Source organism: Chiroxiphia lanceolata, chromosome 10 (genome assembly GCF_009829145.1).
Source record: "Chiroxiphia lanceolata isolate bChiLan1 chromosome 10, bChiLan1.pri, whole genome shotgun sequence".
Classification (NCBI taxonomy): Eukaryota; Metazoa; Chordata; class Aves; order Passeriformes; family Pipridae; genus Chiroxiphia; species Chiroxiphia lanceolata.
The window spans coordinates 10,076,614-10,090,147 of record NC_045646.1 but is presented as its reverse complement, the minus strand read 5'-3'; the positions used below and the strand labels follow the sequence as shown (position 1 = coordinate 10,090,147).

At 48.0% G+C, this 13,534-nt stretch overlaps 1 protein-coding gene across 4 annotated transcripts in view; it reads left to right on the top strand.

Moving 5' to 3' along the window:
• Positions 1-9,930: 9,930 nt before the first annotated feature.
• Positions 9,931-13,534, top strand: part of ARMC9 (armadillo repeat containing 9) — a 65,771-nt gene continuing 62,167 nt past the window's right edge. For 3 of the 4 annotated variants that reach the window (XM_032698527.1, XM_032698526.1, XM_032698523.1), the window contains exons 1-4: positions 9,931-9,998; positions 10,721-10,808; positions 12,492-12,611; positions 13,169-13,339. In XM_032698527.1, coding sequence (XP_032554418.1) covers positions 10,758-10,808; positions 12,492-12,611; positions 13,169-13,339 — 342 coding nt within the window. In that variant the 5' untranslated portion in view covers positions 9,931-9,998; positions 10,721-10,757. Of the gene's footprint in view, positions 9,999-10,563; positions 10,809-12,491; positions 12,612-13,168; positions 13,340-13,534 lie in introns of those variants that run through there. The other variant, XM_032698525.1, reaches the window with a different exon arrangement.

Below are 13,534 nucleotides of genomic sequence, written 5' to 3'. Positions count from 1 at the left end.
CCACTTGCCAGCAGCTGCACAGAGGTCTGTTTCCATAGTACCTCCATGATGCTGGTCCTCCCCCTTGCTCATCCCTGGTATTCATGTGACGGTGTAGGGCTGACAGAAGGCTCTGGGTGTTAATGATGGGGAAACTGGGGCATGTTTCTCCTTGTTTCACAAAATCCCCTTTTTGTGTGTGTGCTCTCCCTGCTTTCACCAAATATGGGCGAAATAGCTGGTATGAGCAGGCAGGTGGTTACACTAGATGGGGTGAAACCAGACATAAGTTGTCACACTGATGTGCATCATTAGCCAAGGGGGAATTTTAGTCAGGGATATGGAACAAGGAGCAGTCAGAAGGAAGGAAGGAATGGTGCTCCACTGTTCACTGTCCAACCAGTCCTTCACCTGTTGGGCTGTAACACTTCAAAGGGTGTGAGAACACCACACCAGAGATTGCAGCCCTGATCTGCTCTCAGCCAGACACTGGACAAAGCTCCATTGTTCTCCTCCCCACTCCCCATTCCTCCTGGAATGAGATTTTTATTGTATGTGTGTGGGGAGTATTTTGCTCCACGTGAACATACCACAAGCTCATGTGCATTGGTAATAATGGAAGACAAATCTTGCATATAGGGCCTGGGAGCTTTTCCAGCAGATGGTTTATTTTGGTGAATGTTACTATAGCAATAGGATAGTCTGCCTTGGTTCTCTGCAAACCTAAGAAATAGAGCAGAGGTATGGGACTGAAAGCCAATTTTGAGTCCTAGGCTGCAGCCAGAAGTCCCTCTAGTTGAAATGTCTCTGTGAGGGGGTGGTCATAGCTTATAGTTCTCAGAGTGATCCAGATCTGTTCTCTTATGGAGCAGAGCTAAGAACGAACCTGAAATGACTACAGACAGTGTTACTGTCAGTAAAACTGGAAACAAAGAGGGAATTGCTGCTCCAATTCCACGGTCTTTCAAAGCAAGACCTGCTGTTGTGGTGCAACAAACAGAAACTGGACAAATGTACATCATCCAACTCTTCTGGTGTTGTAATCCCTTCACTTTAAATGGACACTTGTATCCCTTACTGCAACATGTTCTGCTGATGCCAACCAGTGTGGTGCTTTTCAGGTAATTTGTTAGTAATGCCCTGTGTCATAAAATACTGTGGAGAGGGAAGGACACTGGGAGGAGAAAAAACTCCAGTCATTCAGCAACCTGCCAGATTGGCCGGATACTGCTGGGAGATTTTTAGAGTCCAAGTAGAAATGCTGGGAATAGCCAGCTCAGAAAGACCTGAAGTCCTGTACTGGTGCCTTGGCTAAGCTGTGAACAGTCTTCTGCTTTTCACAGGATTTTTTCCCGAGCTTTTCATATTGTAAGATGTTTCAGGGTAACCAATATATTCCTGGCACTTGCTACAGATTGTCAGTGTGTCTGTGGAAATCTGTAAGTGCAGAGCAGTTCCCGCTGAGCCACATACTGCCTGGGGCACCATGGAGGACTCTTGATTCTTGTGCTAAATGATTCTCTTGTGCCTGTAAAATCCCTCCTGCCACTGGCACCCGATGTGTCCCTGGAGCTCCCTTGGCACAAGCAAATGTAAAAACCTCAGATAGCCCCAAACTGATTGCTGAGCTGCTGCTCTGGGGCCACGTGGTGCGGTTAAACACAGACAGATTTTTAGAGGAGATTTTGGTGACAGTGGAAGAAAGGCCATGTGTTGCAGGCTGTGGACTCCAGAAGGGAACTGGGAATTGGCCTGTGCTCACTTCCACACCTCTGCCACTCGATGTGTTTTTTCTCCGCTGTGTAAGGGCACGTGGGGACTGTCTGATTTAGCACTTAGAACATTCATAGGAAAGCATCCAATGTTTTGGCTTTCCCCCACAGATGGTATGTGTTTTCCTATTTGGAAGAATGTACTGAACAGGAGTTGAGGGGATGGGGGAGAAAAGCTGGAGGAACATTGACAGAGCTGATGGCTGGTTAAAGAGGGAAGCCAGTGGTTAAGAAGTGTGGAGGAGGAGAGGTGACAGCCATACCACAAATCTGAGTTGCTGTGAGCAAGGGAGTGGAAAGGGGCAGCTGGGTGGGATGGTGCTCAAGGGAAGACACTGCTCCCTCTGGACCATGAGGACTGTTCTCTAGCAAGTGCAAGCTGACTCTTTGCCAGAGGGCTGATGGCTGAGAAGTGGCTCCTCTCTTGATTGGAGGATGCACAGTAAGCAGCTTCCAGGGTTTTGGCCAGTTTGCACCTCTCTGGTGAGAAGGCTGTACATGTGATGAACAGTTCCTTGGTTGCTTGTGCATTTGGTATCAGTAGATGTGGTTTCCCTTTGGGCATTTCCCCAGCTGAGCTCTGCAATTGGAGCCTGCTCCACCGCAGAGCACCCAGGTCCTTCCCAGCTTCCCCCACAGTGAGCAACCCCTCACCTATGTGTGCTTATGCTCCCTGTAAGTACATAAAAGATAAACCTCTTCCACCCACACCACAGCTAAGGAAGATGCTGGTCCTGTGCCTCAGTGAAACATGTCTAGCTCAGGCTGGTTTTGCTCAGGGGCACTGCGTAAGAGACTCCAGACAGCTCAAGGACAAGAGATCCTCCTATGGGGCGCTTTTGAGAGCTTGTGCTATGGAACAACAAGTCTTGACTGCAAAATGATCTCATACATGTGATTTTTTTTCCTAATCTTTACATAGTTCTTCAGTTTACTAATCAGGCTGCTGAGGATGCTGCTGTGCAACCATTTGAGGTGTCATGTGGCACCTGAATGAGGTGCTGAGCTTTGCTCAATTGCCAGGGTGTCACTTGGGAAATTTGGAAATGGCCAACCTGTGACACTGTAAAAAAAACATGTGAAGAGGCAATATAGCTCCAGGAGAGTTCAAATAAACCTGTAGGCAAAGTCTGGAAATGTTCTGGAGATACAGCAGGAAACTTCTAGAATGATTAGAAAAACATCAAGGAATGGTCAGGAAACTTCCAGAAATCTTCTGGAAAGGTGCTCGAAAATCTCTGAGAAGGCTCTGGAAAGCTGTGGGATCCTGCCCCCATGCTAAGGCGTCTGAGCAGTTTCCCTGGAGAAAGTACTCAGTGCTTTAAATACCTTCATTTGTGACTCATTAGCACTGATTTCTGAGGAAGTGCTGCTCTCCTGGGCCTGTCTGGGGATGCTGCTGAGGGACCCACCCTGGTTGTTTGCCAGGGGCTAATTGGGCCCTGATGCTCGTGGGTTTGCCAGAGGGAGAGGCTGGGCTGACAGGAAGCATGCTTCTGTCCCTCCTGACTAATGTGCTTCACCCCCCTTAACCCTGGTGAGAAATAAATCAGTTCTAAAGCACGCTGCTTCTGACAAATCCCAGAGTCCCTCCAGGAGGTCCTGGATATCCTTAGCCTCTCCTTTCCACTCGTTAACTCGGGTGCAAGCCCCCTGCTTGGCACCAAAGTGGGGGTGGACATATTGGAAGTAAAGCTCCCAAGGCAAGGGGTCTTCAAGGAGGCAGCCAACCACCCCCTGACATTGCTACTCAACCCTGGCAGGCACTCAGTAGGTCTTGTCCTCTCACCTCTCCCCATGACAGGAGTGCTGCCCTCCCTATCTCTCCCCTCCCTTCCAGGGCCATGCAAAGCTCTTCCTCCTCACCATTCAGCACGAAATTTGGGCGCCACTGATAATGCTGATGACATTGGCCATTTATCTCCCTGCATCCTGGCGACTGGAGCCTCCTCCACCCTCACCCCTGCCATGTGCCAACCCGCCCCAAGCTCTTCCCTTGCTTGCTGCCCTCAGTGTTGATGAGGAGTTGGGTTTTCAGCCCAGCTTTGGGCCCCCCTTGACCCTGCAGGAGTGGCAGGATGGGAGATTTGAGGAGTGCAGATGTTGCAGGACTGTGCAAGGCTTGTGGTATTTGATTGCAACCTCTGATGGGACCAGTGGGCACCCAAGGGTGCCTTTCCCCAGGATGATTTCACATGGAAGTAAGAACCTTTGCTCTTGCTCCCTCAGTGAAGATAACTGGTTTGGCAGACCGGGTTCAGTGCACTTCTCCAGCTGGGATTAGGCTGGCCCATGCTCTGTGCCTTTGGAGGAGAGGCTGCTCCAGCTGCTGGGACTGGCTTGACTTGGCCTCTGAAATCCTGTTCTGTGTGGACAAATATTCCAGCTGGCAGCAGCCCAGGTCTGGAGTTTTGTTTTGAGGTCTGTACTCCAGTTCCTGGCATTGGCTACACAGGTAAAGCTCTGGGTTTTCCTCAGAAAAAATACTGTGCAGGTACTCAGGTGAGTCATTGGTGTCTCTGCCAGCAATGGGGGAAATCAGCGTTACCCATGTATTGCAGAGAGGTGACTCAAGGCAGATTCTCTTTCTACCCAAGCCCTTTGGAGATCAGCTAATCAAAGGTCCTGCAGACAATAACTCCAGACATCACAACCCTATGCACTTGGTCTGGTGGGCCCTGCTGTGTGATACTATGTACAAGTGTGTGGTTAAGCAACATGTGTGTCTGCTTTGTGTTTGCAAAGCACGAGCAGAAAATGGACAGTGGAGGGTCTGTACTTTAAGGGTCCGAGTGAAGCAGGTCCTGGTGAGCAGAGCAGGGTGCTTGGGGGGGCACCCTGGGGCTCACTGCCTTGGTGCAGGCCTGGCCAAGGGGAAGGGCAGTTGTTTGGTGGCAACAGCATCCCTGGCCAAGGGTATAAATAGCGGCTCTGGTGACCCAGGGAAGAATAGCTGCATGGGTGAGGTTAATTGTCAGCAGAAATTATGGAGACATTGTTCCTCCCAAGATAACCTGCAAGGGATGAAGTGTGGAGCAAATTTTTCCCCTTCAGAGTGGAGGAAAAAGACCTGAAATATTGGTGCCATGTCTTTGTTCTCAGCTTTAGGCTGGCTTTCCCATTTAATTGTTTTTCTCCATTCCGTGTCAATGAGAACTAAGACGGATTAACTTTTTGTTTCCCCACTATGTCCTCCCAAAGGAGGAGCTGAGATAGCTCCTGCAGGGCTGGACAAATTCTCTGTTTACTTTAACTTCACACTGAAATCTTTTTTATTTTTAGCTTAGACCTGAAACCTGATGCTGAAAATAATTAGCTGGAAGCATCTGCACTGGACAGCAGAGTTCATGGGCTCATTCACAGATGAAACTTGCTGCTTGCTGTTCTTGTGGGCCTTGAGGTTTTTCAATTTGTGCCTGCGCGATCGGGCAGGTGGCAGTTGGTCTGTGTCAGTGGCATGGGACAGGTGGCCATTGGCCTGTGTTGGTGGCAGCACCAACACTGTGTCGATGTGATGAGGACAGTGAGGTTTGTTGGGAATGGGGATGTTTCTCCTGATGATGAAGCTCTCTGTCCTGCTGTTTCTGTGCACCCAGTTTCCAGACTATTTTCCTCCACATTATTTTTTTTTTAATGGAGCATCTCTAGCTCTTCCCTTCTCCCAGCTCCCTGCCATTTTTGGCTGGACAACCTTGCTGTTACTGCAAGCCAGCCCTCTCACACATTGGTATTTGCCTTGGCTGGGGGCTTAATGACTCGTGTGTTTGGTGAGGACGTGCCAGAAAGCCCAGGTGGGGCTGGGGCACTGAGCTGCTGTCATCACACATGGAGACATCCCCAGCTCCACAAAAGCAGTCCATCTCTCCTAGTTGTCAGCTCCATTCCTGTAGGGATCTCTGAAGTGCGATCTCTGCCACAGCTGGAAAGGTACCACAGGCTGATCTATTGGGATGGAGGAGCAGAGAAAATGCTGGAGGACTTCCTTCTTCCTCCAGCCTGGGCTGGGCTTTGGCCAACCCACACCAGGGTGCAGGCAACAGCAAGAAGGTTTTGTGGAGGCTGGAAAAAGCACCGCCTCCTCTCCAGGTGGGAGATGTGAGGGATGTGAGAGGCTGACATTGCAGAGGAATAGGTTGAGCCCTGGATACTCTCGTCCTCATCTATAAAGTCCTGCTGGGAGAAGAAAGCTTTGGCTCCTTCAACACTGGACTGCTGGGTGTCTGAGACACTCCTTCACGATCTTGCAATGCAGCTGAAAGGAGCTTTTCAGGGACCCACCAGCCAGTCCTTTCTCCCTCCCTGCTGTGCATTGAGCAGGCCAAGAGTTCTCAAGATCTCAAGGAGAGCTGAGTTCATCCTGTCACCTCCTTCACGCATCTCATGACACAAAATCAAAGTCTCTGTTGTGCTTCTCCTGGTTGGGACTTTGCTTACAGGAAATTACTGAAGAAAGGTCTGATATAAATGCCCTGGGCTGGGATGACCACATGCTTCTGGGAAAGGCAGTGGAGAGGTAAAACTTGAGGCTCAGCAGCAGGCAAAGAAGTCCCATCCAAGGGAGATAAAGCAGCTTTACGGCGGTCTGATGCTGGGGAGGGCAGAGGTTTTGCAATTCCATTGCCTTGGTTTTCCGTGCAGAGGGCCCTGGGAAAGCATTGCTGTGTAATTCAGTATGTGATCAGCATCTGAGCTGCTGGGCAAGGGCCCTGCCTAAGCACAGCAAAGCCAGTGTCCAAGCAAACCTCTTTGACCCCCAGCCAGTCCCAGTAGGAGCCAATCTGTGTTCCAACCCAACCAACAATAACGTGTCATCAACTAAAATTTCAAGTGAACTTCTTATTTATTTATTGCCTAAAAGCTCCTTCAAAGTATTCATTGAAAATCCAAACCAAAATATTGTTTGGCAATTCGGAGCTGAAGTTTGATACAGAAAATAACAGGATGTTTAAGCTTGAAAAATATTCCTCTCTTGCCTGCTTGCTTTTATTTTTAATGCAACCACTTGGAAAGGCTACTGCAAGAAGAAATTTCCTGCAAAATCTTCTACTTGAGCACAGAGAACAGCCTTCTGTTTTTAAATCAAGCAACAGGTTATGATCCAGTCTGGGATCTGCAACTGGCAGGGTCAGTGGCCCAGCCCCAGGAACGCTCAGTCTCTGGCAGAGGTGGCAGTGACACCTGCCCCAAGGAAAACCTAAACTGTGGAGCTGGGGTGATAACGACAAATGTCCTTACTTGGATACACAAGACAGTGAGGTCCTGCTTTTCGGGTTTGAGGCACAAGCTCTGTGTCTTCCTGACCTTACCCCAGGTGTTGGCCAGAGGGTGGGTGTCCTCCCCCTGGGCAGCACCTTCCTGAAGAAATTCCCACAGGAACACAGCAAAGCCTGTGCAAGGCAGAGTACAAAGCGGCCTCGTCTGTTCGATGGAAGGGGAATTCTGCAAGAATGGGAGAGAAAAAGGATGATGATAAACCAAAGCCCAGATCACACACAACCCTTCCCACCATCCTGCCCAGGGCTCCTCAAAGGAGAAAGACAGCTGGAGGTACTTCATCCTGGAAATGAGAAAATCTGTGGAAACTCCCTTCTTTCCCCAGGGGCAGTGTCTGATCATCACCAAAACAAAGCAGGAGAGAGGGAAGAGAATGAAGCTGCCTTTACAAAGGAGGGCAGCTGGAGCTGGTCTGCTCCAAAACCTTGAGACCACCTCTCTAAGAAGAGCCTTTTCCTCCTTTAGAGGTACAGGTGACAAACAGGAGGAGTTCACAGTCCCATCCCATTCCTTCAGCAGAAGCAAGAAGGACCCCAGAAGGCTGCACTCCCAATGGTGGTGAGGGGGATATAAATGGTCAAGGGACCCAGACCTGCCTCCCCCTGGAGCTGAGCCAAGTGCCTGATAAGCTCCAGCACGGTGAAACTCGACATTAATAGTTAAGGTTTATTATTGTGGGATCTCTGAAAGAGTGTATGGAACAGAAAGAGTAAACCTCTGGCTGTAGAAAGACTCTTGAAATGTGTATATCTAGAGTATATCTACTGTTTGCATTATTAGAAGTTTAATATATATAAATTTTGTGCTTGTTTATAGACATAAACCTGTGGTATTCAGTATATAAACCATGGAACCCAGAAATCCCAATTGCCAGCTCAATCATGTACCATCGTGATCACTTAACAGTGCCCACAGGAACTCCAAAGCTAATTTGAATGCTAATTGTCACACTCCTGGGGAGCAATGAGAACACAAACTAACACTTAGAATAGAAATTTCCTATTGCTTCCTAGGAATTTCCTCTATATAGGTGTTTTCTATAAAATATCCTTCTGCTTTCCAGAAATTTCAATGGACTTTCTTTGGGATTTTCAGAGGGCTTTCTAGGAATTCACACCAGATTCTAAGAATTTTCCATTAATTTCTAAGAATTTCTTTGTGCTTTCCAGGAATATCCTTGTTCTTTCTAGGAATTGCAGAGAATTTTGTAGGGATTATGGAATGGAATTCCAGGGTGCTTTCTGAACAGTTTGATGTGCTTCCTAGCGATTCCTGCCAGCTTTTGCTCACTTTTCTTCCAGCACTTTCTAGGCCTTTTCCTGTGCTTCCTGGAAGTGCTGCAGAAGGAGGGAGCCTGAAGAAAACTGGTGACATTTCTCCTGATTTCCTGGAAAAGCTCCTTTCCCAGCAGGATTTCTTTAGCTGAGAACATCTTCGAAGCAAGCTGAGTTGGGAAATGAGATGTTTTCAGGGGCTTCTGGCACAGACAGAGGTTATGGATGAAGTCACCCGTTCCTGGCACCTTTCCATCATCACATGGAATGCAAGTAAGTAGAAACTGGGTGATTTGGCACAACCCTGGCTCAAACCATTGCTCTGTCCCTTGCTGGGACAACTGTAATTTGATGAAGCAAAGCATGGGAGGTGAGAGGGGGCATAGGCTTGTCAAGGCTGCTTCTGCCTTTCATAAGATATTTAATATCTTCCTTCCTTCTCCCTTTCCTATCCCAAAGAGCAGCAGTCTGCCTCAGTATTTTATTCACAAATACCAACACAGTGCTGGCTGGCCAGGGAGCAGTGGTGAAGTAACTCCCACGGGTCATGGATGGAGCACTGGTGCCCATCCACCATCTGTTATAGCTCTGCTTCCCATCACCTCACTCTTTCCAAACTTTTCACCTCTTAAGATGATAATTTTAGGTCTGGCAAGAATGTGCCAGGGTGATTTTTATTTTCTGTCCCTTAAATATTGTTTTTGATTGCATAAGGAGGAGAATGTCCTTAGATCATGAGCCAAGTAAAGCTGTGCCCTGAACTGCATGCACCCAAGCTGGTGTTGGCAAGTTAAGGTTTGGCTGGGAAATGGTCTTGGTGGAGAGCAGTGTCTCTGAGCTGGCTGGTGAGATTAGCTTTTGGGACTTGTGAGGTTATCAAGCGTCAAAATCCGGGATGGGGTGGTGGGGGCAGATGCAAATCTCTGTGTTCAGTTTCGGCAGTTGCCTTTAGGAGCCTGGATAAAGGGAGATGGATGGTGCTGTGCTGTGTCTGGGTGTGGAATGTGCAGAGGACACGGTGGAAAACAAGGCTGCACAAAGTGATGCTGAAACCCTGGGCAGGATGTTGCTGGCCATAAAACATTTCACTGTGTCGAGCAAATGCTTTCAAGGAACCCGGTGTTAATGGCAAGAGGTTCATTAACACCACCGTTAGTTGAAGAAGGGACAAAGCCTCGATAAGGGGCTTGGCCAATCCTCCTGTTTGCTCTGGTGAGGCTTCCAAGAGGTAACGACCCACGGGGCTGGTCCTGGCATCCCTCATCCCGGCTGTGCCAGGGCTATGGATCAGGCTCCTCACGCGGTGCTCGGTCTCAGCAACGCTCTGCCCTGGTTGCCCAGCATCTTTTTCAAACGAGCCTCCTAAGCTGGGAGGTTTCAAACGAAATTTCCAAATTAGAAAGCTCCTGGCCTGCTCAAGGTGCGAAAGGGATCCAAACGCATTTGTTAAGGCCGCGAATAATTTTTTTTTAAAAAATGAAGCTGCCTCCAAACTCTGTGGAAGTTACACGGGAGAGCAGGAAACCCCTCAAGGCGTCAGTGGCACCGCCGCCCGCTAGGGGGCGCCGCCCGCGGGGGGCGGGACCCTCCTTCGTCACGTGATGCGCGCCTTCCCGGGCTACGATTGGCTGAGATGGGTCACGTGGGCGGAGGAGGCGCGGCGCGGAGAGAGGCCGCGGTTGCCGGGGAGACACGGACGGTGAGGGAGGGGGGAATGGGACACGGGGGATGGGGATTGGGACGGGGGAGTGGGACAGGGGAGACTGGGACAGGGGAGACTGGGACAGTGGGAATGGGATTGGGATGGGAATTGGGACGGGAGGAGTGGGACTCCCGTGGGACTGGGAAGATTGGGACAGTGGGAATGTGGGACAGGTGGGATTGGAACAGGGGGAGTGGGACAGGTGATGTTGGGATTGGGACGGGATTGGGGCAGGGGAAATGTGGGACAGGTGGGATTGGGACGGGGGAGTGGGAATGGGATTGGGACAGCGGGGATGGGGATTGGTACAGGGCGAACTGGCATGGGTGGTTTGGGACAGGGGGAGTGGGGCAGGTGGGATTGGGATTGGGACAGGGGAGACTGAGACAGTGGGAATGTGGGACAGGTGGACTTGGGGCAGGGGGTATTGGGATGGGGGAGATGGGGGACAGGTGGGATTGGGACGGGAGATGTGGGGCAGAGGGGGCAAGGGGGATGTGGGCAGGTGAGGGGGGATGTGGATAGGTGGGACGAGGGCAGGTGGGATGTGGGAGAGAGGGGATGGGGGCCGGTGAGACGTGGCAGGTAAACTATGTTTCTGTGAGTGTGTCTGTTGTGTGTGTCTCCTCCTCGTGCCGGTTGGAGATGCGATGGCTGACGGGCTGTGCTGTGTGAGCCCTGTGCTGCCACTGACACTCCCGTTCTTTACCATTTTCCAGCTCTATCAGCGATGAGGCGTAACAGTAACACTTAGCAATGGGTGACATTTTAGCCTACGAGGCTGAGTTACTTGGACTGGTGAGAGAGGTTGGTTTTCTCTTATTATTTCTTTTCCTTTTGTTGTTGTTGCTGTTGAAATAAGCAAGGCAGAATTTCATAGCTGCTTGTATTCAGAGCCAGGCGTTGTAACTGTGGTCTATATTCTGCAGTTTTTATCTGGCCAAGTGTTGCTACAGTCTGAAATCATACTGACTCCTGTCGTGCTCTGTAGGTTCAAAGGGCTCAATATCTGTTAAATGTCAGCAGTCAAACATTAGATCAATCAAAAATTATCTATTGTTCATTGGAAATGAGGGTCTCATTAAGGGAAGAATGAGGTTGATTAGATCTGACAACTTTGGGGCTCAGGTCCAGCCTACAGTAAAGGTGAGATCTTTAAAATCTTGCTTGGCTGCCACCTTATTCCATGTGTGTATAAAATCAGAAGCATATAAAAACCCTAGAGCTGACAAAGCCCAGACAAGTCCTGAGACTACTGATCTCCATGGTTTAATGCCTAAGCAGGATTTTCCAGCTAGACACTCCTCTACCCCTATTGCCCATAAGAGGAAATCAGAATAAAGTGTGAAAGAATCCAGTGAAAAAGACAGTGAGAGACAAGTGTTGAAGGGCAGGTACCTCTATGGCAGTCTGTGCTTCTGGATAAATTGGCTAAAATGGGATGTTTATGAATTAGAACAAGGACACAAACTGTGTTCTCTGCTGCTTGTTGCTTCCTCATCCCTTTGATCGACCCTGTGTTGGTAGCCTTGCTTAGGGCCCCGAGTGGACATCAAACTGAATCCCTCTGCCCTGTGTGATCCATCCTGTTGCAGATTCCACAGGTGCTGGTGCTGCAGAGGGGTGATCAGGAGTGGCAGTCAGCTCCCACTGTGCCCAGCTGTCACCAGGCTGTGTCTTGAAAGCCAGGACAGTTACTGCCTCCCAAAAGAGTCAACCATATGGCAAAGTCATACACAGCTTAAATCTTTTTGTGGGTCTCTAAAAACAGTTCTAAAAAGAGGCTTAAGTTCATAATCACTACTATACTACTGTTTATGTTTATTGTGAAGAAAGCAATTCTTGTTCTCTGTGGCAATGTTGGGAATCCAGATCAACTTTGCAAAATGAGGTGTGATGTCTTCCCTCAGCAGCCAATGACTAAGACTCCTGAGATGAGGGGAGGAGGGGAAAACTGTATCTAATATATTGACTGTACACTGTGGGGGGAAGAGGCAGGGCTGTTTATTTCTTCCCTAGAAGAAACAGTGCCTGATGAGTTGATCGTTGGCTTGTACAGTTTCACGTGAGGGCTCTGGCTAAGAGCTCAAGCTGTCTGACTGCTGTGCCCTCTAAGAACACTGTTTGCAAGGAAGTAATTTACTTGTTTCTTCAAACAGAATATAACACTAATGGATTTTACTTAATTTTCTTCTTTGGTAGAATGAAATTACTGGCTAAACCAAGGGGCATCATTCTTTCAGAGAGGATGTACTTGGTTGTCTCTAGGATGCAGGAAGAAGTTTAGAGTCAGTATTTTCCTACCAAAAGGTATCAGTTCTTGGTTTGTCAGTGTGCAGTTTCTGGCACTTATGGATCCTCCTATACAGAAACTTTGGCATTTCATGGGTCATTCATTGAAGCATTAATCATCTAAAAATGATTAATCATTTATTTTGAAGCATTAATCATCTAAAAAAATTTTTGTTGCTGTATGTTTTTGTCTTGTAGTATTTGGATTTCGCAGAATTTGAAGAAACAGTGAAGGTATTTAAAAAGGAATGTAAAATAAAAGGGAAGCCACTCCCTAAACCAGCAGATGTTTCCTCAAAAGATCCATTGCCTGTTCAGGTAATGCATCATTTACATTGAGTAATGCTAAAGACAGTTAAAGGCCACTAACTACCCTGTGAGTTACTACAGCAGTGAGATTATCTGAACTGTCTGAACAGATTCTTGATTATTTGAAGAAGTCTTCTAGCAGTCTTCTTCCAGTACAGGACCCCTCAAGTTTGGGGTTGGTTTTTTTTTTTCAGAACTCCAGTGCTTTTGAACACAGTAGTTGTGATTCACACTACTTTTAGTTTTTAGCTTACCATAGGTTGAAAAGACTGATTTTCACACACTCTGGGCATTTATTTTTCCCTTACAGTAAAGCTGGGTTCCCAGAACTTTTGAAAATTTGGGCTTTACCTCTTGTATTCATGGTTGCTTCAGGCTCTCAAAGATATTAAAAATACATGGTGAAAGAATACTTAGGCAGTCATTGAACTGTGATAGATTTTTGGATAAAACCTTTAATTTTAGGTTTTCAAATGGCACTTGAATTCTTCATTCACTAAATTACTGCTGTGCAAATGTGGCTCTTCTGTGTTTGTTTTTTCACTGAATGCCTTTCCCCTTTGCAGGAAGATCTGCTTGCAGCATTTGAAAATGGTGAACAGAAAGTTTTCTTCCAGCTCTGGGAGGAGCACGTTTCGTCTTCAGTGCGAGACAATGACCCTGTTGCTCAGAAGCTGGAGTTCTATCTTCACATACACTTTGCCACCTTCCTCTTGAAACAAACTATGGGAAAGCCTGTAAGTTTGGTTCACAATTCAAACCTGAAATTGCTTTTGTTTGTTTTGCTTCCTTTATCTGTCTTTAGTGTGAATGAGGATGGGATGGTTTCTAAGAACACCAGGAGCATGTGTCCAGTTTTGGGCCATAATCTGCATTTTAGTTGAATCAGACCCTTTGAATTGTGAAGTAGAGAGATGGAAGTTGGACCTCCT